The sequence below is a fragment of the Pseudopodoces humilis genome, chromosome 15, assembly GCF_049639895.1.
Source record: "Pseudopodoces humilis isolate 2021_Gansu_Grassland_sample_001 chromosome 15, ASM4963989v1, whole genome shotgun sequence".
In the NCBI taxonomy this organism is placed as follows: domain Eukaryota; kingdom Metazoa; phylum Chordata; class Aves; order Passeriformes; family Paridae; genus Pseudopodoces; species Pseudopodoces humilis.
In genome coordinates this window covers 4,783,431-4,811,233 of record NC_142214.1, presented here as the reverse complement: position 1 = coordinate 4,811,233, position 27,803 = coordinate 4,783,431, and the positions used below count along the sequence as shown (strand labels likewise).

Genomic DNA, 27,803 nt, shown 5'->3' with positions numbered 1-27,803 from the left:
AATAGCTTCTGGAATATTAGAGTAAAAGCAAGGAGAAAACTATGATGGAGGCCAGGACTGAGGCTGCTCAGATGGGAGCCCTACTGCCATGTGCTGGGGTGGGGAATGAGCTTAGAGGGCTGTCAGGAAACTGACATTTAAATCCATGGCTGAGCTGCTGGGATGTTTAACTCCTACAAATTAGGTTGTAGTCAGAGCAGAAATTCTAAGCATTTTGCAGCTCATTTGCAAGGATGTGGTTTTGCATTAGGGACTTGGGTGAGGAAGGCAAGGTCATTTGAGAAATTAGGTGAGACAGATAAAAAACAAACCAAAACCCCCAATAATTTTTACTCTTAATTCCAAAAAGTGGCAGTGGATAGTGGCAGTGTGGCCACAGCTCAGTCCACAGGACATCCTGTGACAAATCAATTTGTCTTGGCAGCACTTGGCATTCCTCATGCTACCCATTCCTCCCAGGAAAATCACCTCCTGGGGTTTTCCACCTTGCTGCTGCTGGCTGCCAGTGGAATTTGCTGAACATTTCATGCACAGCACTTTTCCCATTCAGTGCTTACATTTCAGCTTATCCATCTTCAGGAGACTCTGAAGCTTCTGGGGAGCTGATGGCTGCAAGTCTGGCCACAACCAGTAGCATCACCTGGAGCTTGGACTTCACCTTCCTGCACAAAGCAGCTGCTTTTGGGATTTAAAGATTTGCTCCCACTAGGATGAAGCAGCATCTTTAAAACCATCATTGGCATACAATACACCTGCTTTAAAGCTGTAGTTCGTTTTGCTGATCTGGAACCCAGAAGGCTGGCATCAGAAATGGAAAAATAATCCCCTTTTATATGTGGTGTTGTCTTGAAACTGAATTGAGAAATGTGTAAGTTCAAATGTGTAAGATCTGCTCTGAGGTGTTGCTTCTCTGTCTCTGTCTGCTGGATCCCAGCTGTGAGGTTGGGAGAGGCAGGTCAGGACACACCTACAGCAGGAGCTGGAGAGAATCACAGAATCATAGAACCGTTATGGCTGAAAAGACCTTTGAGATCGTCAACCCAGCCCCAGGCCCATGTTCATCACTAAATCATGTCCTCAAGTGCCACATCCACACATTTTTTGAACACTTCCAAGGAATGGTGACTCCACCACTTTCTGGGCAGCCTGATCTAATGCTTCATAACCATTTCCATGGAAAACTTTTTCCTAATTCCTAATCTAAACCTTCCCTGGTACAACTTGAGGCCATTCTTTTTGTCCTGATGCTGTAATGGATGACATAACAATGGCTGGGAGCATCATAAGAAATCTCTTTATAATTCTTTTATATCCTCACAATAAAGCATGAGCCATTTAATCCTATCATTGGGAAAGAAATTAATAAAATCTATGTTTTTCCTCTGTGTGGAGGTTGGGACACAGGAGCCACAGAAGAGGTAGAGAACACCGTGCCAAGGGCCAGGATAGCAGAGCCACAGTCAGTAAGTTTGTTTTTGGATCAAAACAGCAGCACTCAGACTGTAAACCTAATTTGAGTTCCAGTGGTCCATAAATAGATTTCCAAACATGTCTATTGTCCAATGAGGGGTTTATTTATAAACTGAAAAAATAACAAGACTGAAAGAAAACAACCCAAAGCCCTTCTTGGCCAGCAGTGTGGACTGGACTGTGCTGTGTGCCTGTGTACACCAAATGAGATAGACCCTTCTGTGAAGTTCAGCTCCAAAAAGTGTTTAAAATTAGTGTTTCCCTGCAGTGGGGTGGGTGCTGGGAGAAGTTGGCTCTTGAACAGCCAGCACAGTACTGGCTGGAGCTGAGGCTGGAATGCTGCCTGCTTGCTGGACCAAGGTCCTGCAGCATCATCCCTGCCTCTTTTCTGCTTATTATCTTTTAGCTGAGTTCTTTTTTTAACTTTCTTTTTGTTTCAGTGAGTAAAGATTTGGAAGAGAGTCTAAAATGCTGCTGTATTTTCTGGAAAGTTTATTCCCACTTTGGGGTTAAATTTTTGTGTTTGATAGATTGATTTGTTGGCAAACATCACCTGCTTGTACTCTAAGCAGCTTTGATGTGGTTTCTCTTGTTACTGACATCACTGATGGGAGATAGATCTAAGAACAGTAAATTGAATTTCTGATGTGTACTTAACTGAGGGGCAATACTTGTTCACAATTCTATACTCATTTTTATAATGTTATTTTGCACCCATGCTCTGTTGAAAGTTTAATGTTTCATGATTGGCTTGCAACTGGAAAAGAAGGGAATCTTGATACCCAGTGGATTTTGTAGCACAAGATCACAGTGCGTGCTGAGACTTTCCTTAACCACCAATAACTTGCCATAGAGCTCTTTCTGTCTTGAGACCAGACCCTGAAAGCCAAAACAAAGAGACAACAGATTTATTTCATAAAATGTTTCTTTCAGTACTATCTTGGGAACATCAGCAAGGAGTAAAATATCTCCACTCACCTTAGGAATGTTTTTTCTCCCAAGTGTGTGTTGAGGCAGAGAAAGCAGGATGTATTTCAGTCTCTGAGGTTGCGATGACGACACCTATGAGCCAGACAGGCTGTTCTAAGGGCATCTTTGTTCCCAGGCAGGGCAGTGGGGATGCAGCCCTTCCTTCTGGCAGTGCTGACTTCACCTGATCCCACCCCTTCTCCTTCCATCCTGCTGTGTTCATCCCACCAGGATTTTCCCCTATCTCTATCCATCCATTTTGGTCATTCCCTCCACTCCTTCCCCCAGCCTCTTCCCTTCCTTACAGCTGTCTGTCCATCCCTGTTTTTCATTTCTCTGTTCTTGTGCTTTTGTGTTTCCATAAATCCTCCTGCCCCACCAGTGCTGATCCCGAGCCTCAGGGCCCTGCTCGGCTCCCCAGCTCCTGTGCTGACTCCAGGCACATTCCCGGCTCTCCACTCCTGCTCTTGGCCCTGCACAATGTGTCAGGAGCACTCGGAATAAACAAGGATTTTCATGTTTGCCAACTGCAGTGAGCTGCCCTTCACGGGCCAGAATGGCTTCAGACATGACAGTTGTTTACATAGGCTGAGGTGCGGGGTCTGGGAAGGCGCTGGCTGCTGTCCATGCCTGCCCAGGCAGCTGGGGGAGGTTTTCTGGGAAGCGAGTGCTGCATGTTGACAGGCACATCCTAAAGAAAGGTTCCTCACTCCTTCCCAAACATGGGCAGCAGGAACCATCCTCCAGGCTCTGTCCCGAGGAGAACGTGTGCCCTTTCAAGTAAGACAAAACACCCTGAAGCATCAGCAGACATCTCTTGCTCTATTTTCGGCCCTTCGCTCCGATCCTGCCTGAGATTAATGGAAGTTTTCTAAATAAAATCCCATAAAATAACAGGATCTGGCAGCTTTGTGTCCCTGCTGCCCAGTGGTTGGTGCCCTGTTTCTCTGGAGCCTTTACTGCTCTTGTGTAAGTGCTCATCCCTGTGCCCGGAGGACTTGTCTGAGGAGCTGGGAGAAAACATTGCTGCTTAATCTTCCAACTTTTTTTTGTCTGGCCAGAAAACGTGGGCTCCAGACTAATATTCTTCATGCACCAACATCATCCTTGCTTTTCTGTGGAGTTCTCTAGAGAATTACCTCCCTTGACTACAGACAGCCTAAGAGCAACAGAAACCAAACTTCATGCTTGCCTTACAATGGTGCCTTTTATAGCAGAAAAAAAATACATTTCCAGCTTTGCCAGCTCTTCAAAAACAAGCAGAGAGGGTTGTGATCACCCTTTGGAGACACAGTTACCGGTTTGGGATGTTGTTGTACCTCCTGGAGTTGAAAAACAACCCAGAGACTGTCCCACTGTTGACATGCTGGTAGGGTGTGAAGATGTGTGTGTGGCTAAGACAGTGTAATAGTCAAAATGATTAAAAAAAAAATAAAGTGACTTCTCAGGGGATCAAAATGCTAATTCCTGTCCAACTCAGATCTCTTGTTTTACGTGGCAGTGTACAGGCTAATGGTAGAGGGGGTAAAAGCTTGGTTTTCTCTATTTCCTCAGTAAGTCTGTGGTTATCTCAAAGTGTGTTCTCATTAAGCAGTGGATTTTGGACAAGTTAAGGACCTGAGAGTAATAAAAAGTATTTGGATCTGAAATACAGAGATAAGAGGAAATGGTTGATTAAACTGGTTCAGGGAAAAAAATTTACATTTACTACCAGGTCATACTGACAGAAGAGTTTACAATTCCAAAGACCTCACCCTTATTTATTATGAAGGAAGTGCTCCCTTTTTTCCCCTCTGAGCTGTAGAGCATGACAGAGAAAAGCTTTCCCTGCTTCTCCTGCTGCTGTTAGAATCAGGCCTCTTACCCAGAGCTTTGAGTCTGCTGAGAATGTTTTTCTACAGCCTCTACATGAATTATTTCCTCAGGGAGGTATTAACTCCTCCAGTTTGATTTATTTTTAGCCATGATGAAAATTAGCAATATCCTTGTGTTTCAGGGTGCTCGCACAGTGAGTCCAGCGGCTCCTGTGCTGACGCGGTTGGAGGAATTACACCGGCTTCTCAGCAGGCAGCTTCCCTGCTGGAGCTGGGAGCACATTTCCCTCTGTCGGGAGAGTGGGGTCGGTCCCTTTGTGCTGCACTGAGCTGGATGCGCCCCTCCCGAGCTCTGCTTGAACCTGCCATGGATAGAGCAGCTCCACACCGAGTCAGGGAGTGCTTGAAGATTCCCTTTTGGGTTTGCCGGGCTCTGCTCCCCAGCCCATATCCTTCAGGGCAGCGCTGTCCATATACTCCCTGCTGCTCCTGGCGCTCCAGGCGCGGCTGGGTGCCCGTGGGTGCGGGGCTGGATTCCCGTGGGTGCGCCGCTGGGTGCCCGTGGGTGCGGTGCCAGGTGCCCGTGGGTGCGGGGCTGTGCAGGCCGGGGCACAGGCTCCATATTTGGCTCCGGGCTGGCTGTCCCTGACCCCGGCAGCTCCGGGTTTGCCTGTGGCCGTATATGGAGCGGCTGCTCCGGGAGCTGCGGCTGACCTGAGTTAGCACCAGCAACATCTGTGTGAAACGCTGCTCCTGCGGCACCCAGCTCATTAGGGTAAAGCCAGGCCTTGGACTGACTTTGCAGTGAAGGGGGTTATTTGAAGAAAACAAATTTCCCATTAAATTCCAATTTTTTATTGTTTGCTAGGATGTGCATGGTTATAATCTCCTTTGTGGTGGTAAAGTCATGCAGAGGGAGAGCAGAGCATAAGCAGAACATCTCTGTGTCAAGAAGTCAGTAATTTACAATGACAGTAATAAAAACCTCCTTCCCTGTGCAGAGCCAGCGCTGTGCCTGCCATACAGATCCTGCTTTTCCCTTGGGTGCTGTGTGAGTGCACAGGGATGGGTGGTGTCAGATGTGGAACCTCACCTGGCTTCCCTGACACAAGTTAGGATGGGGATGTGGGGTCACAGCTCTCCAGAGACTGTACCTGCCCTGCTGACATGCAGGACACAGCGGGAGAGGGGTTTTTGTGCAAAGAAGCATGGACCAAAAATGCTTGGTGACGTATCCCTTGTCACCAAGGAGGACAAAATCCTGGACTCTGTGAAGGAATGGGGGGTTCAGCCTGTGCTTCCAAGGGCACAGGGAAGCTTTGTACCTCAAATGTGCCTCCAGCAAAGTCCACTGCACCTGAAAAATTCCCTGAGTTAACTGTAAAGTTCCCCTGAGGTAACTGTAAAATCTGGCCAGCACATGGGCCCTGCTTATACCTCTGCTTTTGTGTGGGCACCTTCTAGGTACACAACACTCATATTTGTGTAGGGGCAGCATCTTTAAGCTTTAGCCCGTTCAGTTTTGTAGGTTTGCACCCCCTGGTTTCTAATTCGAACCCCAGAGTGGCATCAAAAATTATTTCACTGATCTTGTTTGCCTTATCTCCCTCCCTCCCTCTCTTGTAACAGATTAAAAAGCAGCAGCAAGATGTGTTAGGCTTCTTGGAAGCAAACAAAATTGAATTTGAGGAGAAGGACATTGCAGCTAACGAGGAGAACCGGAAATGGATGCGGGAGAACGTCCCTGAGGACAGTCGGCCAGCGAGCGGGAACCCCCTGCCCCCCAGGCTCTTCAACGACAGCCGCTACCTCGGGGTAAGGGCTGCTCCAGCTTTCCTGTGCTCACCCCGCTCAGCTCCAGCTCTCCTGTGCTCATCCTGCTCACCTCCAGCTCTCCTGTGCTCCTCCTGCTCACTCACCTCCAGCTCTCCTGTGCTCATCCTGCTCACCTCCAGCTCTCCTATGCTCATCCTGCTCACCTCCATCTTTCCTGTGCTCATCCCGCTCACCTCCAGCTCTCCTGTGCTCATCCCACTCACCTCCAGATCTCCTGTGCTCATCCTGCTTACTCACCTCCAGCTCTCCTGTGCTCATCCTGCTCACCTCCAGCTCTCCTGTGCTCATCCCACTCATGTTGGGCTCTCCCTGTGCTCACCCCACTCCTCTTCCTCAGTGCCACTGCCTGTGCTTCACTGCGGTGAGCAGCAAGGCAGAGCTTGCCCAGCTGCAGTTGCCCAAACTGGGAAGGCTGTAGGAGGTGTTAGACATTTCCCCCCATCTTGGGCTTTCAGTAATAATTGATTCTTGAATATTCTAGTCACACCATAGAAGAGATTAAAATGTAGAGCTCTTGATTTGGATCCTACCTTGCAGTACATATATAATTTTCCTTTCCTGTGTTTTTTTTCCCATCTTATGGCTCTGAAAGTTCCCAGTTTTTTTTAATCCTCATTTCCCCCATGATTGTGAACTAACACCTCACAGAAATCTGGCCCTTTTACTCCAACCTTATGTTCTGTAGCAAGTTCAGAGATCTGTTCTGCCCATGTGGGATTTGTCAGTAGGTGTGAGTCCCAGATCATATGAATTGATGTCTGCCATGATCATAAATCAGTTTTCTGATCCTTCTTGGGATCAGCTCTGTGTGCTGCTTGCACAAGGAAGGCTGCTGTGGTTCACTTACTCCAGTGCCTTGACAGATTAAAACTCATATTGCAAACAGAAATCCTACTGTAATTATTTTAATGCTTGATCAAAAGTAAGTTGCCCTGCAGTACTTGTACCCAGCAGGCCATGCTTGAATGATTATTAGATTAACTGTTAGTTTTATTTTTAAAACTCAGTATCTTCTGAACAGAGCTCACAGTGTGCATTCCTCTAGTCCTTTTGATGTCTGGTTCTGACCTGCACAGTCTGTAAGTTAAGACCTGCCAGATCTGGACCTTTGTGAGACAAATCTGTGCCTACTGAAAGAAATTATTCTCAATGTGCCAAGAATTTTTCTTGGTTGTAATAGAAGCAGAACTTGAAATAATATCTGCAATGAGCTGTTGTGCCACTTGGCTCTCAAAATTTTACTGACTGGTTGTGACATGGAAAAAGCTTGGTTTGGAGTGACAAACATAAGAATCAGTAGTTATCTGAGGAGGAGCTGGTTACAAGGTTCTTGCTATGGGTTTATTTTTTCCCAAAAGTTTGGTTGATGTGACGTTGAACTTTTGAAATTCGATCAGTTTGTGTTGCTGGATTTGAGTTGCTGTAGTTCAGCTTTCAGGAAAGTAAAAGTTAATTCTGTGCCCAGAATTTGAACCTCTTTCTGTCTTTATCTGATGCCTCTCAAGCATGAAGTTCTCTGTTTGTTCCATCTGATGCAGCACAACTGGCAGAGCAAAGAGCAAATTGGCCTTCCTGGCCCGTGCATAGCGGAGAGGCTGGAACTGGAGATGCTGTGTGAGCTGGCATGAGCCCTGCTCCTCAGCCCCAGGAATTTGTGTCCTGGGAGATGCTTCGGAGCAGGCTCATGGACTGTGCACCAGTGAGATAAACAATCCCTTTGTTATCAAGCAGCCCCAGTCCTGTCAACAGAAGGGCTTCAGGGAGGATTTACCATAATCACACACATTTTTATCAAACATCATGTGAATGCTGCATGTGCAAATGGAGCAATAATTTGATACCCCTGAAGTCCAGGCAGCTGGAATCTTCTGGTCCCTGTACTTTGTTCTGTTCTAGTTGCAGCAGCCTCCCCTTAGAGCTGCCCCCCCCAGTTGCTGTTCTTTTGGCTTTTGCCGCCCAGACAGTCAGGAATCCAGAGCAGGGTGTCCTAAACAGCTCTCCCTGAGTCCAGCCTGCGACTGAGCTGCTGCCTGCCTTGGGCTTCCCAGACAAGACTCCTGCATCCAAACATTGCCCAGGAAAGCTGGAGGAGGCTGGTAATGTTTATCAGTTAAAACGGAGAGCAGGAAAGTCACTGGACTGATCCTTGCTGAATTCAGAAGTTGGAGCAAGGGAATTGTGTGGTAACTTGGACAACAGTGAGCTTGCACAAAACTTCTGGGTTCCTTTAGTTGGGGTTTGGCAACTAGTATTTCTTTTTATTTAATTATTTTTTAACTTAATTTTCTTGGGAAGTGGCTGTGTGTGTTTAGGGCATTTGTAGTGCACTGTGAGTGAACAGTGCCAACCCATTGCCTTCACTTGCACAGACTAATCCTTAGTGGGAAATCTAATGGGAAAGGTGCACTCTTAGTGTAAAAGTTCCAGTTGAACTTCTGACAGATTTAAGAGCTGGACTCCACAGTTGCACAATTGCCATTCCTATCAGGATTCAGCAGTGACATCTGGGAACATCAATGTTTCTGATGACAAGGTCCAGGCTCAGCTGCTTCTGCAGGAGGAATGTCCACACCAGACCAGTGACAACACCTGTCTTGTGTGGAGTCTGTCCCTTTGGGAGAGGCAGGAGCACCTCACAGCAACATCTCGCTGGGACATAGAATGAATTCCCGGCTTGTCCCTTTCCAATTTGTGTGCTGTTAGTGCTGACACCACGTACCTGAGCTGACACTGGATTTTGCATTTGGCCACAGGAAGTAGATTGCTTGGTGTGGGTTGGGTGAAACCCCAAACTGAGTTGAGATTATTTCTGACAATTTACTCCTCTGTCCTGTCTTTTATTCCCTCTCCCTCCTGCCGTGGTGAAGGACTACGATGCTTTCTTCGAGGCGCGGGAGAACAACGCTGTGTACGCGTTCCTGGGCTTGACCGCACCTCCTGGGTCAAAGGTAGGCGAGCACCTCCTCACAGTGAGCCTGTGGCTTTCACCTCCTTCTTCTCTGCTCAGAACAGGATCTGGTACATGTGCTGTCATTTTCCCCATCCATTTCTCTGGGAGATGCTCAGTCTCCAGAGGTTCTCAGGCTTCATTTTCAAAAGAGCAGTTAATATTTGCACTGAAGAATGGATAAGAAACCTAGATGAAAAAAAATATCCCAAAATCAAAGAATATTTTCAATTCAGTAAAAAAATTTAATTCGTGTGAAATTTTGATGAGATTTTTCTACTGGAAAATCTCTTGAAACCAGAGCCACTGTTTCTGAAATAACATGGTCTTGCTTCAGAGTAATTTTTTTCCTCTGGCTTGTTATCTAAAGCTTATTTTCCTTTGCCAATTATGAACTGGGCTGCTGTTTTGTGGATGCAATGGGCTGGAATTCTCCTTTTGATTTTGATAGGATAAGACAAGCTTGCTTTATACGTTTCACTTGACAGCAGCAGGATCCTCCAGGTCACTTCCAGCTTTCCTGTTCAATGGATAAACACACCGCTCCCTTTCAGCTTTACTCGTGTACGAGTCGAAGGTCATGCTGTGCACATCACTAAGAGACCTAATTTTAAAGGTGGATAGTGACCCATGGGCAGTGAGCACTGCAGGTTGTGGGGCAGACTGAAGCAGTTTTGGAAGCCAAATTTCCAGCAGTAGCTCCGCTGGGAATGGTGTGATGAGGAAAAACTGCCTTGTGCAGAGCTGCACAGATCTGCACCCCAGCATTACCTACTGCCAGCATCAGACCAGCTGCACACAGCGCCTCAGTCCTGGTAAAGTTCCTTGGAACATCTGCACAGCACTGCTCAGCAGAGTGTGCAGGATGGAGCCAAGGAACCAGGATGCAATCCTGAGACTATGGGATGCAGGGAAGCTTGTGCCTTTCCCCTGGGAAGTGCAGTGGTACCAGAGAGCAGCTGCTGCCATAACAAATCAGGTCACCTGTCTCAGTAACGTTAGGAACATCGCTGCTACCCAGACCTGCCGGCTGGCAGGAGCAGCCAGCATGGCTGTCAGGAGCTCTGCTTCTGTCCTAAGGGATGCTCCAATTCTGTCCTCACCTAAGGAAAAGGTGAATTTTAAACAGGAGGGATAGAACACAACTGTACTCTGCTGGATTTCTGTGTTATGTTGGGCTGATGACGGTAAATAACCTTTGCAGAAGTGACCTTGTACCCCCTGCATCCTGCTCTGGGGCTGACTTTGGGAATCCCTCTGACACTTAGAACGTCCAGTCAAGTTCGTTGCAAGCTGCTGAGGAGGGTAATCAGATTTGTAGGTGCTGAAATTGATGTTTCCAGCATAGCTGTGTGAAACTTGGATATAATGCTGTAGGGAATGACACGGCAACTGCAGAAAATGGCAGAGAGCAACCTTGGCAGGAAACCTCTATTCAATGCCATCAAGAGAGATCTGGGAAGTTACTTGACTCTGAACACAAAGGTTTGATATTAATGCTAAACAGGACTGGCTCAGAAGTGACCATGGTAAATTCAAGCAATTACTTCCTGAGTCCTGAGGTGGTTTGGTTTGTCCTTTGGACAAACTCTGGACAAGCTCTGGAAAAGACTGGCCTTTAGTTTATCTTACATATCTCTACTTCAAGCAATATGTGTGGATTTTAAAGGATTTTGTGAGTTAAAAACTATGTTTAATTATTTCTTTATGAAGGATTTAAGGACTGAGAGGATGCTCAGTGAGGAGCCTTGAGGGAGAAATAAGGGAAAGTGTGAAAGAGGGACAGTGTCAAGCCTGGAAAGCTGAGCTTCTCCCAGATAACTTGGAGGCCTATGCCCAAGGAAATGGAGTTTGATCTCCAAGAAAAATAGGTTAGCAGGTTACTTGTACCAACCTTCTTGGGCATGGGAAATACCAGGAATCCTCCCCAGCTTTTCACTGCCTGTTCTGAAGAGAAGTACTCTGTCTTGGAAAAAAAACCCAAAAAGCAGTGAATTGTCACCATTGCAGTGCCCTGGGCTTGTTAAAGGAGTTGTTACAAAGCCAAGGGAACCTTCTCCTTGTTCTTACCATTCAAAGAACCACTTGTCTTTTAGAGAGTATCAAACATGCTGCTTTTTTCCAGGCTTTGTAGCTCTTTTTGATCTTCCTTTTGCTGCTCACCTGCCTTTTGTGCCGCAGGTGGCCTGGATGTCCTCGCGCAAGGCTGTGGGTGCACGGTGACATCCTGCCCCGCTCTCTGACCTGTGACAGGCCAGCAGAGCAGAGCACAGGCCAGGAGCACGCTCCAAGCCAGGCTCTTCCCACGCCCTGAGTTCAAAGGCAGGATGAGGGCAGTTAGCCAGGAAAACCAGAGTGAGCCACCACGTCCAAGATATGGGAGATACGCGTGGGACTTCCTGCCCTGCAGGCTGGGGTCACCCACTGTCTCCCCCTAAAAAAATCGTACAGACGTCTTGGAAATTGCCCTCCTAGTCCTTTCTCCTCATGTGTTTTGTTTGTTTAGCAAGCTGGCTCATGGTAACAATGATAGTGAATCTGTTATCTTGAGTATTTCTATGCAGTCACAAAAGTAAATGGCTCCAACACATCTTGGCAGATGTTGAACTTTGTCCTTTCAAATAAACCAGGCTGTCCTTGCTGAGGTGCTGCACTGAGGGCACTGGGAATTCATCTCTCGTTCATCTCCTTGTAGGTCATGGTGCTGCTAGCAGGTAATTAATTTAATCTGCAGTCAAAAGTACACTTGGAGAAACCAAAAGGAAATTCCTTTTGCATTTCTTCTGTTGTCATTCTGTTCCCATTTGTGATCACCTTACAAAGGCTGAAAGAAAATTGAAAAATGCAGGTTATTGTTTTATAGTGTTCCTTTGGAAACACACTGAGAAACTACTAACATGTAATTCTCTTTTTCTGTTTCAGGAAGCTGAAGCACTGGCCAAGCAGCAAGCATGAATTTCAACTGCCTTAAATGTCTGTAAAGGGAATTTCCACAGCTTTTTATAAAATAGTCCAAACTGTCTCTGCTTCAAGAAATGTAGATGTGATTTCTAACATTTGATTGGTGCTTGCAGCATTCACTGTCCATAACACAAATTGAATAAAGGATGGGAATGGGAATTTCAGGGTAGGGAGCAGGAGTGGGCTCTGATGGGAGCCCAAGCAATCAGACATAAATGAGTTACATTTAGTTTAAACTGTCCTGGCAATTTGTCCATTTTGTGTAAACTTAAAGAAACTATTTTAGTACTAAAAATGCAGATGGGTTTTACCTAGAGATCCAACTATTTAAACTATGAAAAACAGCATCTAAAACCTCGTCAGATACTAATTTAGTGCCTGAGTTGCCTCAAAAATGTTACTGAGTTACACAGTAAATATTCAGTGTCTTTCCTGGTTTCAGATGAATTTGTAGGTGGTACTGTGTAGTTTAACCATTGTAGTCACTTTGGAAAGTTGTGTTTGTCTTCTGTAGAATGGATATTTAAGGTTTGTATTGTTACACACTGTACAGGTGATAAAACCCCCAACAAACCCCATGTATTTCCCATTTAAGTGATCTTTGTGGGCTCTTTGGACAAAAAGGGCAGCAGACACAGGTCCCTCACAGCTGCCTAAGCACGAGGGATGACACATCTGGGGCAAGATTCAATGTTGCAAACAAGCCAAAACAGCCAGAAATGGCCTTTCCTTACCTGTGTAAGGGTGAAAGCCTTTAATGTATTTCTCTACAAAAATACCAGTTCACACTGCTTAGAGCATTAAACATCTCACTGCATGTTCAAGTAGCCATTAGGTTCATATAGTATTTTTTCAAATGAGGAAATAAATGTTTGAATAGCAAAAGTTACTGTAATTAAGTAAGATTTCTTTTTTTATTTTAAAGGTTTAAAAACTACATTTCCATTCTTATTGCCATATCATAAAGCTATTACAGGAATTGCAAATCTCTCAGTGTCTTGTGTGGGTGAATTTACCATGTGCAATATTAACCTGTGTGTTCTCCCAGTGCTCAAGAGGGAGCCTGTAATTCCTGGCCATATTTTAATTCCTGATGTATCATTTTGGGAGCCTGGGAAGCTGTTGGAAGCTTGTGCTTACAAAAGCAGCACAGCATCACAAGGCAGAGGGATGGATGGATGCTACCTGACCTTAAAGATGAACACACACACAACTGTGCTCTTTTATTAACAGCTTTTGTCAGGAATCACTGCAATTCTGTGAAATTTAAGATCTTTGGGGGATGGAAGTTTGGTTACGTTTTAAATCCAGCATCAGATTTTTGTTGTTCACTATGATTTCATCTTTCCGAATGAGGTTGTTTTTCTTTCTTAATATTGGCCGAATCCTTCTCTGTGTCTAAATTCCTGCTCAGGTTTTTGGGAGCTGTGGAATACTAGGTGAAGTGTGGTGAGGAAAGTGGGATTTGACACACAGGTCTCTGTACCCACACCAGTTTGCTGTGCTTTCTCTGCAAGTTTGGTGAATTACAGCCATTATTTTGGGGAAGCTGTAATTAAAAGTCTCTGCCAAATGCTGTCAGTTCAGCGACCCAAAACGTTCTGAAACGAGGTCAATCCCTGTCTCAACGGTCAAGAAAATTGCCAAGTTTAAGAAAGCAAAGTCACTGCCCTCGTCTGTCCCCCCCTTGCCATATGGGAGCATTCAAACTGTATCAGCATTCCTCAGGCAGCTCTGGTGAGCCAGGCTGAATTATTCCTTTGTCCGGGGAACAAGGCACCGACACAAACTGAAAATACCGAAAATCTCTTTGTTGTGTGTGTAAAACTTGAGTTTTCTGATGCAGATCTCTTGCATGACTTTAGGAGTGCCAGGAATCTGTTACCTCTGTGCTGGTTTTCTGTTTCCATGGGTGCAAGAACTGAATTTGTTCTTTTCTTTCTTATTTTTTTCCTATGTAGAAAGCAGGCATTGAGGATTTAACCTGTATATTAACCATTCCTGTATCATTCCAATAAAGTTGTTTTAGAACACTTTCTCACACCATGACTTGTGTGCATGTTTTGTTTACAGTTTCAAGTTTGAAGCTGAAATAAATGAAATTTTCAGATAAAAATACTGCTTTTTTTAAAAGTTCAGGATTTATAGAAGGCGAACATCAGGGATCTGCTGCTGCGGGTGAAGTCTGCTGAGTTGGATCTCTCACCTGTTGCAGCTAATGGGATTTAATTACTAAATGGGATTTAATTTAGGATACACCTACCCAAAATAGTGTGTCAAGGTTTGGGTTATTTCCCTCATTATCCCGCTTTCCCACACATTCCCCAGGGCAGGGACAGGTCGGAAGTGGCTGGGACACAGCAGCTGCTCCCACACTCAGAGCTCACCCTCCCTCCCCTGCTTGTTTACAAACTGTAATTAATTGGCTTTATGCTGCTCACAGCAGGGAGCCGTGCTATTTTGTATTTGTGTTGCCACAGGGCAGTGCAGGATAAATTTAAAACTAAAAAAACTTCACTTACACCTTCCCTGTTTGCCTGGCAGATCAGCAGGCACCTCCTTCCTGCTTCACGCGCTGACGTTCTGCACCACCTGGAAGATCTGTAGAGTTACAGAAATGACATTCTCTGCTTCTAACCTGCCCAAATTCCAGACTTCACATCCTCTGGAGGAAACCAATAACGTGATTTTTTAAAGAGTGGTTAGTAATTTTTACAGCATCAGCTTCTGTGTGAGCAGCTAAATCACATCCAAGCACCATCAGGCACAGGATGCCTTTGCAAGAGGATTATTGCTTGTCCCTCACACTTGTCCTGTGGAGTCTTAAAACTGCTCCATAAGATGGGAAAAGGGGCATGAATGCCATTTAATGTAATGAATCCCATTTACTTCCCCTTGTGTATCCACTCCACTTGTGCAACTCAGAAAAATTGATGCTTTCCGTGTTTTTTTTTATTAAAAAAGTCTTAAAAACCCAGTTGTTACTCATTAATGTAAAGCTCAATGAAAATAATTTCCCAAAATCTTCAAAAAATTAAGCTACACACGTGCATGCAATGTGTGACAACTTTCCCTACACCAGATTGCTCAGATTCTAATCCCATGGCACAAATAAATTATTCCTAAATCGTTACCTTTGATTGAGTTCCCTGCAGAAATATTCTCTGATTTATCCATATTTTGTGATCTTGGCAGAATGTTTTAGATTGAAAGGTTCATTATGACAGTTTTGCAGTGAATTATTAAAAATTTTGGACTGTATTGATAAACTTGTGGAAATGCAAAAGGATTTTACAAGTTGAGGTGATGAAGTAGAAATTGCTGGATTACTACAGTAAGCACCGTAGTGAGTAAAGAGTATGCAAAATACATATATTTAGTGGAAAATACATATTTTTAGTACAAAATATATGCGTTGTATTCATGAAGTATTAGACTTGGCCCTGTATATCTTGTAACATGAATATACAGTAGTTCATTATGTATATATATTTATAAATATTCATATACATGCACATTATAGCAATATGTAACTCTTATAATTCCTTATAGCAATTCTTTCTCTCACAGGTTGGTTTATTTAAGATATCATCGGGAACTTGACCATTTCTTCACTTTAATTTGCTCAGTATTTCAAAATCCTTAATAAAAAGAAACCAGCACATCATTAATCCCATGTCAGCAGCACTGTAATTTCCATGGGGCTTCAGTTCTTTCCTGAACCCTTCCGCAGCACGCACAGGAGGTTATTTTGTGTTTACACGAAGCGAAGCGGATCGCACACACATTTTATAACCAGGACTATAACCATTTTATGCCCAAGTCCTCCCCGCCCGCTGTGAGGGGCCGCAATGGCGCCCGGGCCCCGCAGCGCCGCCGCCACGCGCCGTTGCTGCGGCAACCAGCGGCCACTCAACGGCCGGGGCGGGCATATCCCGCCTTTCTATTGGACCATAGAGCTGTCAATCACCGCTAAACCACGCCCTTCCTCTACTTAAGCCGCGCCGACTGAGGGTGTGGCGTGTGAGGGGCTCCTTGGCTGAGGGGAGATACTCGATTTAAGTTCCCTTTGGAATCGAAAATAAAGGATCCGCAACAGCTGTGCTTAGGAAAAAAATCCCCAACATAAAACTTTTCAAATAAGTCAATATCTATGTCATTTTTATATGCATGTGAAATACACAGGCTGTGCTGAAAGAAGGGACTTCGTTTAAATGCAGCCATAGTTCATATAATATCATGTAGTGTGCTAGTATTTATTTTTCCATATACGAATCATAAGAGTGATTTCTGTTCTTTTCCAGTATATATTCAGCTCTAAATTCTGACATCCTTCTTTTGCTGTTTATCCTAACTGCAATCTGTACTCAGCTTCTGAATTAACTTTGGTTCTATCTCGTTCTGACTTTATTTTTGTAAATAAAAGGGAATTTCTTCTTGGTAATATCTTATTGAGGGAATACATTGATTTCCTTGGATATTGATGCATTTAATACCCGAATCCCAGAGTTTGGGTTTGGGTTGGAAAGGATGTTAAAGCTCATCTCATTCCACCCCCACCATGGGCAGGGACACCTTTCATAGATCAGGTTGCTGGGTATGAAATAGAAGTTGATTTGCTTTTAATCACTCCATACAAATTACCTGACTTGATTTCTTCCCCTCTCTCTGTTACTTTTGTGTTTTGTTGAAACAGCTGCACAAAAATTCCAGCTGCAGCTGGCACTAATTGCAAGCTTGGCAGGGTTTAAAACTACTTGGAATTTGATCTGCTCTGGTTCCTGCCTGCCAAGACTGTGGGCAGTGACTGCTGGAGTCCGAGCCACACCTTCTGTGCAGAAATTGCTCATATAAGGTGATTAAAAATCAGGTGATTTGAACAGCCTTTAAATATTAAATGAGTTTTATAAAAATCTGGTGGGAGTAAAAATAGCTTTTATTTTGCCTTCATAAAAACTGAAGTTTTTAATGAAATACAGGAGGGAAGGGAGGTTATTTTGCAGACATCACTGAACCAATATGGCCAGAATTACTCCAAAACTAATTTCTAAGACACAACAGGATTTCCCACTGACAGGGGACAGGGTTAGATGGGATATTAGGAAGAAATTCTTCCCTGTGAGGTGGGGAGGTCCTGGCACAGGTTGCCCAGAGAAGCTGTGGCTGCCCCTGGATCCCTGGAAGTGTCCAAGGCCAGGTTGGATGGGGCTTGGAGCAGCCTGGGACAGTGGAAGGTGTCCCTGCCCAGGGCAGGGGGTGGCACTGGATGATAATTTGTGTCTTCCCCCTGTCATTAAACAGTGTCTTTTTAGAATCTTTTGTCTTGTACTTAGATGAGATTCAGCTTCTGCTGAATTGGGTTTTTTTTTATCTTCTGAGAAAAAGGAAATTCAGAAAAGGCGTCAACAGAAAACTCTTCAGGCTGGATTCTGTGCTGAGGGGAGGAGTGGCTCTGTGCATGAGCTTGGCTTCAGCTTGAAGAGGACACCTAAAACCACCATGGGGGCACCTGGGATGTGCCAGAGGTAATTTTTGAACCCTTAAAGACAAGTTTGATCAATGAGCAACACGAGCTGTCCACTGGCTGCTGCTTTCAAATTGACACATTGTCCTGTTCGTGTGTCATAGACACAGGGCATTTCATCGAAATCCGGGTGGAAGGAAGTTGCCAACTTCTTTCCCATCAGTGGCCCATCACAAGACTCTAAATTTAGCTGCCTGTTTCCAAAGGGGAAGTGGTGTAAGTCCACAAGTCAGCTGAACAGCACCGAGCTCCTGCCAGTGGAAGTGTTGGTGGAATTCGGTTCCGATTTCACTCTGCCCAGCGCAGCCTGACCCTGTGCTCCTTCCCCGTGCCCTGTTCTGGCTGTCAGCAACTCCTCAGCATCACACTGTGGTCAGAAACATCTCAATTCATTTTCAAACATCCTCTTTTAGATGTAGCCCTCTCTTTGTGTTCAAAAGCCGCGCCCTCTCTCAGCAGGATCACTTCTGTTTTATGAATTAAAAACCCTGGGGAACTGCATCATGAGTGCGTCAGGCTTTTTCTGCACAGACAGCAGTGAGGAAAGGGTGTGTAACCATCTGCCCCCTCCCAGCTGCTATAGCAGGAGAGCTCTGGGCTTGGGCAAATCTGCCTCAGACCTGACTGGGTTTGGTAAGTTGGGCTTTTTGTGCCTTTTTGTTTTCCTTATGCTTTGTTCCAGAACACAGGAACCACTTATTTTGTTTGGAGGAGACCACTTTTTCCAAGATTACCATATTTTAGCTCTTCATGAGCACTTTCAAAGCAATAAACCATAATTTTTCAGCAGGTAAGGAGCTGGATACCCTGAGGTCCTACAGAGCAGAGTAAGGACCTGGTTACCCATGTCCTAGCAGGCACAGAGCATTCTAAATTCCATGGATCTTTAGCAAGATTTAGACTGCCAATTCTTCTTTCTTTAGAAATTGATTTATCAAGTCCCTTGAGTGCTTAAGAAAGTGTTTCCCTGCTTTTTTGCATATGCAAATGACTCTGTAGATAACCAGGTTTGCTGCCTTTCCTACCTGCTTTGGCCTCGAAATTCCAGCGTTCCTTTCAGCTTCGGGGAGGGAACTGAGTCACAAACATAAAGAACCCCACAAAAATAAAAAACCAAACAGCTGTGCTGTGCCAGCATGTAAATTTTGGGGGAAAGGTCAAAACTTCCATCTCTCAAATAACTGAAGATTTGGAATATATCCTGGAAGGAGCACTGGGATTGCAAAGTGACCCAGTGTAGCAAGTTTCAAATATACCAGGGTGTAGGGACATGGTGAAAAGCGTTGAGCCACAAGCACACTTCGGTTGTGTGGATACTTCATTTATGCAGAGATTTAAAGGATATTTGAAGAACTGAATGATTTTCTTCATGTTTCCCATTCCTCCATAAGACCAATGGTTCAGGTCAGACTCTTAATGTGAAGATTCCCATTGATTTTAACAGTAGGTAAATTGGAAAGGGATGATAAGGAATTCTTAAGTGTATAAACTTACTTTGAGACACTTATCTCTTCACTGTTATCACTATTGGGGAAGGCAAATTAAGTATTTATATCTTTTAAGTTCATCTTTAAGAGGGACTGTAAACACATTTGATCTGCATTTTGAATACAGTTTCATTGTATTTGCAGAACTCTCAGTTTCTTTTGAAGCTTCTTGGCACCTCACAGGAGTGCTCAAGTCAGAAATACCTCTAAATATGAATATAGTCTTTTATTTCCTTTCTATGTCACCTCTTTAGTTCTTGGAAATGGTCATCTTGTAATGAAAAACATTGATTAATTACTGATGGTATTGATACAGACAAGTAAAATGATTTTTCTGATTTTTGCAGCTTATGAAGTACAATCTGTCTCAAGTAGCCACGATGCAGAAGAGACCTGGGAGCAGAAGGGATGGTACAGATGAAGCAGCTGATTAAAACTATTCCTGTATCTTCAGTCTGATTTTTGTGGACATGGTAAAAAGGAAAAGCATGCAGTTTAATTTTTGCTAAAAATAAATGCTTGAGAGAGAAAGAAAAATCACTGACTTTATGAGAAGTGCACTGTTCATTATTAATAATAACAACAACAATAATATAATTATTCTATAATAGTTGTTGAATAATAGTTGTTGTTAATTGTGCCTGTCTTTCCATCCCAGGGCTCCACAGAACTCTGGTGATCCCTGTTGCTCACACTTGTCACCATGCTGGCAGAAGGCATCCTAACGAGGCTCATCTATAAAGAAAACTGTCATCAAGATAAGCCTTGCAAATCTCATGCATCCCAAAAGGCTAAAGAGGGAATCTGGAGACAGAAACTTGTAGACATCCCAAAAATTAAAGGCTTTGCTGATAGATGTGAGAAGCGGGAGGAGCTCTCTGCCAGAAGCAGCCAAGTGGAAGCCGGGAGCAGCCCCCGATGGAGATCCATGGAAAAGGAGCCTGCAAAAGATCAGGAAATGCTGGTTAAAGGAACTGCATCCCCAGCTTTACATATCCCCAAGAGAGGAGGAAGCCTAGACCAGGTGGATTTGTACAGATCCTGGCCTTGCAACAGCATTTACCAGAACTATCCTGACCTGCAGATCGGGGGGAACCACGTGGGGGGCCACACGTGTGACTCGGGCTGTGTCCTGGACCATGTGTGTGATGAACTCCCTGACGGCCCCGTCCTGCTCTCCATAGATATTCCCCAGGGTCAGTCCCCTCTGTGTGAGCATCCTGAAAATCCCAGTGGGATGTCCCTGCCTGGAGAGGAAGCTGGAGAAAGGAGCCTCATGCTCAGTGAGGAGCCCCTTTCCAACTCCACGCTCAACAAGTACATGGAAGCCAAAGTGGCAGAGCTCTACAAACAGTTTTTTGAAGAAAGCCTGGCCAGGTGTGGTTCCATAACAAACCTCCTCACCTGCAGCTGGATAAGGAACAGCCTGGACCAGATAAGTGTTCAGATCTCCCAGGAGCAGAACATAGAAACCTCCAAAGCCAGAGGAGCCCTCTTGCATTCATTGGCTTTGTTCAGCTCCCACAACACTTCTAACAGGAACAGCTCCGAGTTCAGCACCCCAAACCTCCAAATCTCCAACCCAGTGGGTGCAAAACAGAGCTGCAGGATGGAATTCACATCCTGACGGAGCTGCTCAGCTCAGGAGAGGGATGGGATTCGGGTATGAATGTTTCGCTCTAAGGATTGGGTTGGGAAATGGAAACATTTGCACACTACACTTGTTCTAATTAATATCTTAAGTCTTAAACCCCTTTGGTAGCAGGGGAAGTAAAGGTCACTGCTTTCTATTTTCTAATGGAGAATTTGAAGTTAATTTCTCTCAAAAAACTGGTCAATCATGTTTTTATAATATATATAGAATCACAGAACTGTTAAAGCAGGAGATGACCACTAAGACCATCAAGTCCAACCATCAACCCAGCACCAGCAAATCATGTCCTTGAGTGCCACGTCCACACATAAAAGCATTAATTTTCTGCAAAATCAGCAGAGATGACTGCAGCATTCCTGAAAAAATAATGCAAGATTCCTGGATCTTCATTAGGAAATTTAAACACAGATTTTTGAATGGAAATTCTGTTGTTTAGCTCTCAAATACATTTTCTCCCCTTGCTCTTGCTTCTCAGAAAATATTTCAGCTGGAAATTATTCTTTATGTCACTGCTGTAAAATGAGAGATGAATTGGAGTGTTACCTGCTCTGCAGAAATTTTTTTCTAATAAAGTTTTTAATTGGGTGTTTTTGCTTTTGGTTGGGTTTTTTTGTTTGTTTGTTTTAATCTTTATTTCTTGGTCATTTCTTAAAATCATCTCTGAACTCAAAGAAAATATCAGCAGGATTGAGAAGAAGCTGCTCCTGAGGGAAAAGTGATCTGAGTGGGCAATGCAAGGGCTTCTCTCTCCTGATTAAAATGACAGGGAAAGATAATTCCTGATAAGGAAATAAATTTATAAAATCACACTCATACACATCCAAGACCTAACTGGTCATTGCCTGATCCAGAATTCCCACTAACCTTGGTGCAAGGAATACAAGCAATACTGAATCTCATCCTTGTTTTCTAGGTGCATGAGGGGAAAAGGATGATTTGTTTCCCTATGCATTGCCCTAATTCCACATGTGTCTCATTAATCTCCTTCTCAGCATCCAAAATCAAGCCAGGAATCCTTTGGAAGAGGCCAAATGACTTCATTAAATTCCAGAGGAGTCCAGGGTGGCCAGAGCTCCCCAGATTTCCTCGGTGGAGGTGCAATTTAACCAAGGGTGAGAGGGGAAATATTCCAGAGGGCAGCAGTAGCCGAAGGGTTTGCAATTATCTGTAGCAAGAAGTGCTCTGTGCCATTTGTGCTGCTGTACCCCAGCCCTTGCTTCCCCCTGGGATCTATTTATAGTTCAAGCCAAAGTCTGGAAAGAAGTTAATTGCACGAGGTTCTTCCTCAGGAAATGAGGAAGTCGGAGGTTAAACCTGAGCTCCAGACTCCGGTGGTTTTCTGTTCTTCCCAGCGCTCAGAAGTGCGTTGGAGGAGCCCCTCTCTGCTCTGCTGCTCACCTCAGCCCCCAGAGATTAAAGTCAATGGATCAGCAGCAGCTGCTACAGTGGGAGAATCCCTGATGGGTCTGCTGCTCCATCCCCGGGACAGAAATGGAGTGGCAGAGGAGAAAACACATAAATAATAAGAGTTTGGCAAAACCTGACATTATTGGGAAGATGTGTTCATCCCTTCCCTTCTCAGGACTAGTTTCAGAGCTCATTTTAAAATTAATTTTGTTAAATATGTGGACAATTTTAGCTGGAATGAAAATAGACTCCCATAACAGCAGTGTTTTTGAGGAAAATAGGTAATTTGGACCACCCCAATGGCGTGTTTTCACAGCACAAATGGAGGTGCAGGTAAATGCACATTGTTAATGTAAAGCACACTGTATTTTGTTATGGATTTTATGTAGTTTTGCCCATAGAAAAATATTGTCCATGTGCTTTCTCTCCCAACATTTGTTAAACTAGTTTAATCCACAACTTAAGTAACTTCTCAAAATTAATTTCTCTCTGTAGGAAGAAAGATGTTGCTGCAGAACACATTTTAGGGGGCAAAATCTGTTAATTTCTAAAAAGATGAGACATTTATTACTAACTTAAATACTATTTTAATTCAATTTTATTTTAATTGATATGTTTCAATCCATGACCTGCTTTGGATTTATTTAGATTTGGAAGATGCTAAGTCCCGTCATGAGTTTGAGTAAAACTCCATCAGCTGCACTGGAGCTGTGCCCATTTTCATAGGAGGAAAAATGCCTCAGTGAACTCAAATTCCATGGGGAAAATCCCTGGAAAGGTGCTTTTCCAGCCTGCTGAAGGGCAGCAGCTGGATTTCATTACAAAGAAAAGCAGTGCCATATTTTACAGGGCAGACATCCACAGCCAGATTCTGCCTGGAGTTGATTTTTATCCACATGCCAGAAAATCTGATGTTAGAGGAGAAATGCTGGCAGGGAATTTTTACCTTCATATCCAGCTCTCAGTCCGTGTTCCCACAGAGGAATATTCACAAGGTCCTGGGAACCAGACCCTGTAGGAAGCTGAACTCTTTGGTTAAATTTCCCCAATTAATCCTGTAGTCAGGATGTTCCCCAGCCTGCCTCAGCTGTGGGAATTAAGCCCCTCTAGAAGATGACTTCATCTACCTGGAGGATAATTAGGGTTTTTGTACATTAACAATTTTTTTCTGAGATTTATTAAATAGTCAAATGGTGATATCTAGTGGTGGTTTCCTTTAGTACCTTCCAGGTCAGGATTTTGAGAGCTTTACAACCATTTTGCAATGAAATCTCAAAGTCCATCTTTCTCTGGAGGGAGGATTATTTCCCATAAAAAGGATGCCCAGGTGTGCAGAACAACAACTTCCATCAATTAATGTTCTATTCCAGTTAAAATCAAGAAGGACTTAAAACCTGGAAGGCCAAACCCTTCTCTTTAGGACTAAAAATTCTGACTGACAATCAGAAAAATCTCAAGCACTAAATACCTGTAGTTTTCATTCATCTCTCTTTTAATCAGGAAAAAGCCATTTGCTTGTTAAACAAATGGAACTAAAGCTGAGTGGCTTATTTTTACATTTTTCAAAATGTAAAATATTAATCTACCTTTAATGGGCTGAAATCTACTTTTTAGCAGAGTGCTCTTTCTTGCACTCCACTGGTTTATACATGGCATGGCAAAATGGATTTTTTTCTCTCTGTTTTGCTCCTGTTTTACACACAGATTTCAAAAATTCAGATACTTGATTGTAATTAACCTAATTTTCTTTATCTTTACCAGAATGTCCTCACCACTTAATCCTTGCCTGCTTTTCCTTTGAGTTCATTTATTTGTGATAATCCCATAAATGTGTTGGGAATATAAATCACTTGTGAGGGTCAGTGGTTGTTTGGTAAATGAGTGCCTAGGTGCTAAAGAACCTTCCACTCCCACATCCACCATCCTGGCTTCCTTCTGGGGGGGAAATAAAAGGGTTTAGTATGGAGCTGTGAATCCCAGGAGGTTGCAGACCTTTCCTTTTCCATTCTGTTCCATGTAGGAACAATTGTTCTGGATATTCTCCTTCACTTGTGGGCTGTGCTCTCGGGGAGGCAAAAAATCTGGAGGAGTATTTGATGCACTGGAGCAAAGTGGGGGGAGATTTATGTGTAGAGCTGAATTATTGAAACTTGCACAAGATGTGTTGGGAATCCTGTGTGGTCTATGCCCATCAAGGCTTTGTTTTCCTCAGGATGCTCGTTTGGGGCTCTCTTTGGAGGAGAAAATTTGTTGCTATTTTTACAACCTTTTACAACCTTTTAAACTGAAATGCCTTGGGAACATCTCACCACTTTTCTGGGGGTTTTATTTGGTGATGTTTCTGAAAGAAAGGTGAGCAAGGAGTTTTCCCTGGAGAAGGGAACTGCAGGACCCTGAGGGATGGGGATTAAAACCGGCCCCAGAAGAAGAGCTGAGACTCACAGCGGTTTTCTGTGTCCCACACCTGCTGCTCCTCCGTGAGGGTAAGTGGGAACAGCATCTTTCCTAAATGGAACTCTGGGTAAAGCTGAAATTTGGGCTCTGTGGAACTCTCTGGGAATATCAGCTCTACTACGGAACCAGGCTGGGAGAGGTGGCGGGCTCTGGAGAAGAAAAGGCTCTGGAGAGAGCTGCGAGCCCCTTCCAGTGCCTGAAGGGACTCCAGGAGAGCTGGAGAGGGACAAGGACAAAGGTCCAGAGTGACAGGACAAGGGGAAATGGCTTCCCGTGCCAGAGGGCAGAGTGAGATGGGATATTGGGAAGAACTTCCTGGCTGTGAGGGTGGGGACGCCCTGGCACAGGGCGCTCAGAGAAGCTCCAGCCCTGGAAGTGTCCAAGGCCAGGTTGGACAGGGCTTGGAGCAACCTGGGATAGTGGAAAGGGGGTGGCACTGGATGATTTTTGAGGTCCCTTCCAACCCAAACCAGTCTATCATCCCATGATTTTTTTACCTTTTCTCTCTTTCTCCCCACGCTGGTGCAGGAAGGGTTTTCCTGCCTCTCACTCCTGTGTTGGGACACAGAGACTTTGCTTTTCCTGGGCTCTGATTTGCTATTTAGGGATGCTTGATCCTCCTCAAAAAAGTTTCTAATTTTGTGCAATAATACAATGTCATAATCTGCTGTGTTGCAGTTTTTTGTTCTCATTCCCCATCTGTAGTGATTACACACTTCTGCTTTCCATTGCCAAATTTCCAAGGCCTGTGGACCATTTATTCCCTTTCTCTATTGCTCAACCATACAAAGTTAATATTTCAATAATTAATTACTAATCTGAGAGGTGACAAATGTTAACAAAGATGAGTGAGAGAACACCCAGACCTGCTATGACTTTTTTTTTTTTTTTGTTAATTTTAAGCTGTGTTGACTCTTTGTTCAAATCAGTGAGATTTTTGAATGTAATGGTATAGGGAATGAAACTACAAACAAATTTCTTGAAGATCTTGCCTTGAAGTTTTAAATTATTGAATTTTATCCCTCTTTCCTGGTAGTTGAATTATTAAAAATCCCCTTCCTGGAATAGAAGGCAAAAGCATTCATATTGCACACATTAAATTTATACAAATCAGAGTGTGAAATGCTGTGTGTGGATATTGGTGCTGGTGTTTGCACGCTGGGAAAGGCCATGGACACAGCTCCCTTTGCTGCCCAGGCTCTGCTCCAGCTCAGCCATCAAACAGCAAGGACAGGTCACTGATCACAGAAAAATGTCCTGGGGACACTTTTATCGAATATTTTTATGTAACAAAGACATCCTTAGAAATAGCCACCTGCTTATGTTTATTCCACAAAGAGAAACAAAACGCTGTGTCCAGCAGGTAAAAGACTTCAGGGAAAGTGTGGATTTCTCCTGACAATATGTGAGACCAGGGTGTGGTGTCCTGGGGGCAGCCAATAGATGGGAACTGATCTCCACATGGAGGTGAAATCCATGAATTAAATATCCCAGATCTCACTGGTCAGGAGGCAGAATGTGCTCACACCTCTGCTGAGATGTATTCTTTTAATTTGTTCCTTATCAGTATTCCAGCTGCTCCATGTAATTTTCTTGGAATTCTCCTTAAACCCAGATTTTTGGCTGGAATGACTGATGTTATATTAAACCTCAGCCTGCCTGGGCTCTGGGTGCCCATGAGGCTCCCCAGCTCCCTGCAGCACCAAGTCACCTTTCAGTGTCCCCTGGCCTGTGATGTGCTGACAGACCCCACGTGGTGGCTCGGGGTTTTCTGGGGTTTCCCATTCCTGCTGCCCAAAATAGCTGTGGCTGAAATCCTTCCCAGAAGGGGAAGTGGGATGAGTGGCTTGGAGGTTTTTAGGTTAAGCTAAAAAAAAAAAAAAAAAAAAGGTTTGCTTCTAAAAAGGGCCAAAACCCAAAAAAACCCACAAGTGGTAACACTAAAACATCTCCTGGGTGCTCCCAAATATCTCTCCCAGAGGTCAGCATGGAGCACTGAAGGGTTTCCCTAGGGAAAGCCAAGAGCTCCCTCAGGGATAATCCACCATGGTACTTGAAGGGCTGCCCATGGTCAGGAGGTGCATGTTCCCTGGAGAAGAACGTGCAGAAATGTCACATTTTTATTGCAGAAGCCTGAATTTTGGTCACTGATATCACATCTCACAATAACTGTTCTTGTCCCAGTCTTCCTCCTTCCACCAGGAGCAAGGTGCCCATCAGCACAATTGTAGGGTTCAAAATCCAGCCTGGAGACTGGAAAATGTAGGAAAGAGCATTACATTAGGGAAAAAAATGAATGTCTGTTCATAAATAGCAGATCAAGTGGTGCTCACATGAAAAAGTAGATCAATACTATCAATAGCCATTAGCAGAGGAACAGCACAAATTGTGTTACCATAGAACTTTGGAAAAACATTTTGTCTTTGGCTTTTGATTTACTCATAGCTAATATGTAATGAACTTGGTGGTCTTAGGGGTCTTTTCCAACCTTAATGATTTTATAAGGTAGCTTTCTTTGAAAAACTGAGCATATTTTAAAATTATACTCCCTGTTGACCTTCCTCAAATTCTGTCCCAGCTCTGTTGTTTTTTTTCTGGTTGCATTATTAAATAAATATAGATCCTACACACAAAACCAGTTTTCAGGATGCTGTTGAACTCCCCACTGCAAGGCTTTTTCCCCTTCAAGATGCAAACATTTAGTTTTTTTGCTTAAGGGAAGTGTAGGTGAGCATTAACTTTTTTGCTTTTATTTGTGAGAATAGCAAAAGACAAAATGGATTGTTTGGGGATGGAGGGGAATGGGAGGTTGGCAGAACTCCTTTTCCCTGCTGCCAAATGGAACAAGTCCTCAAACCCTTCACTTTAACACCCAATATTTCAACAGAAGGAGGAAAATATGATTGCTTGGGATGTAAGCCCAGGCTCAGAGCTGCTTCCATTGCTCTTCCTCTGGCTAAGTAATTTCTTAATTACTTCTTAATTGTTGTTAAGAGCACTGTTCTCCCTTTTTCAGAGTAATGAGTGATTTCTTCTTAGATATTAGGAAGAAATTCTTCCCTGTGAGGGTTGAGTGGCCCAGGCATAGGTTTTCCAGAGAAGCTGTGGCTTCTGGAAGTGTCCAGGGGATGGAGCTTGGAGCAACCTGGGATAGTGGGAGGTGTCCCAGGGATGGGGGGGGTTTAATGAGATCAGCTTTAAGGTCCCTTCCAACCCAAACATTGTCTGAATCTATGAAATTCAAATGAAGCCTGGTAAAACAGAAAAAAGTCGCTCCTCG

The 27,803-nt window shown here is 44.0% G+C and overlaps 2 protein-coding genes across 4 annotated transcripts in view; both read left to right on the top strand.

Annotated features, from left to right (window-relative positions):
• The window catches only part of SH3BGRL (SH3 domain binding glutamate rich protein like), a 30,320-nt gene extending 16,277 nt beyond the window's left edge, over positions 1-14,043 (top strand). Inside the window, exons 2-4 of the mRNA XM_005526126.3 lie at positions 5,883-6,068; positions 8,957-9,037; positions 11,959-14,043. Of these exons, the coding sequence (XP_005526183.1) occupies positions 5,883-6,068; positions 8,957-9,037; positions 11,959-11,991 (300 nt within the window). The 3' untranslated portion in view covers positions 11,992-14,043. The remainder of the gene's footprint in view (positions 1-5,882; positions 6,069-8,956; positions 9,038-11,958) is intronic.
• Positions 14,044-16,739: 2,696 nt separating this feature from the next.
• On the top strand, positions 16,740-21,247 carry LOC102113381 (TLR adapter interacting with SLC15A4 on the lysosome-like). 3 transcript variants are annotated; one of them, XM_088062679.1, is made up of 4 exons: positions 16,740-16,867; positions 17,383-17,522; positions 19,356-19,481; positions 19,667-21,247. In XM_088062679.1, the coding sequence occupies exon 4, from the start codon at positions 19,712-19,714 to the stop codon at positions 20,633-20,635; it is 924 nt and encodes a 307-aa protein (XP_087918805.1). In that variant the 5' UTR covers positions 16,740-16,867; positions 17,383-17,522; positions 19,356-19,481; positions 19,667-19,711; the 3' UTR covers positions 20,636-21,247. The 3 variants fall into 3 exon arrangements, with proteins under 3 accessions (XP_087918805.1, XP_087918804.1, XP_005526182.2); XM_088062678.1 differs by having other exon boundaries at positions 16,767-16,867; positions 17,377-17,522; XM_005526125.3 differs by lacking the exons at positions 16,740-16,867; positions 17,383-17,522 and adding an exon at positions 18,025-18,154.
• The last annotated feature ends 6,556 nt before the right edge of the window (positions 21,248-27,803 follow it).

Coding starts and splice junctions, on each gene's coding strand:
- LOC102113381 (XM_088062679.1), top strand. CDS start 19,712: ATGCTGGCAGAAGGCATCCTAACGAGGCTCATCTATAAAGAAAACTGT.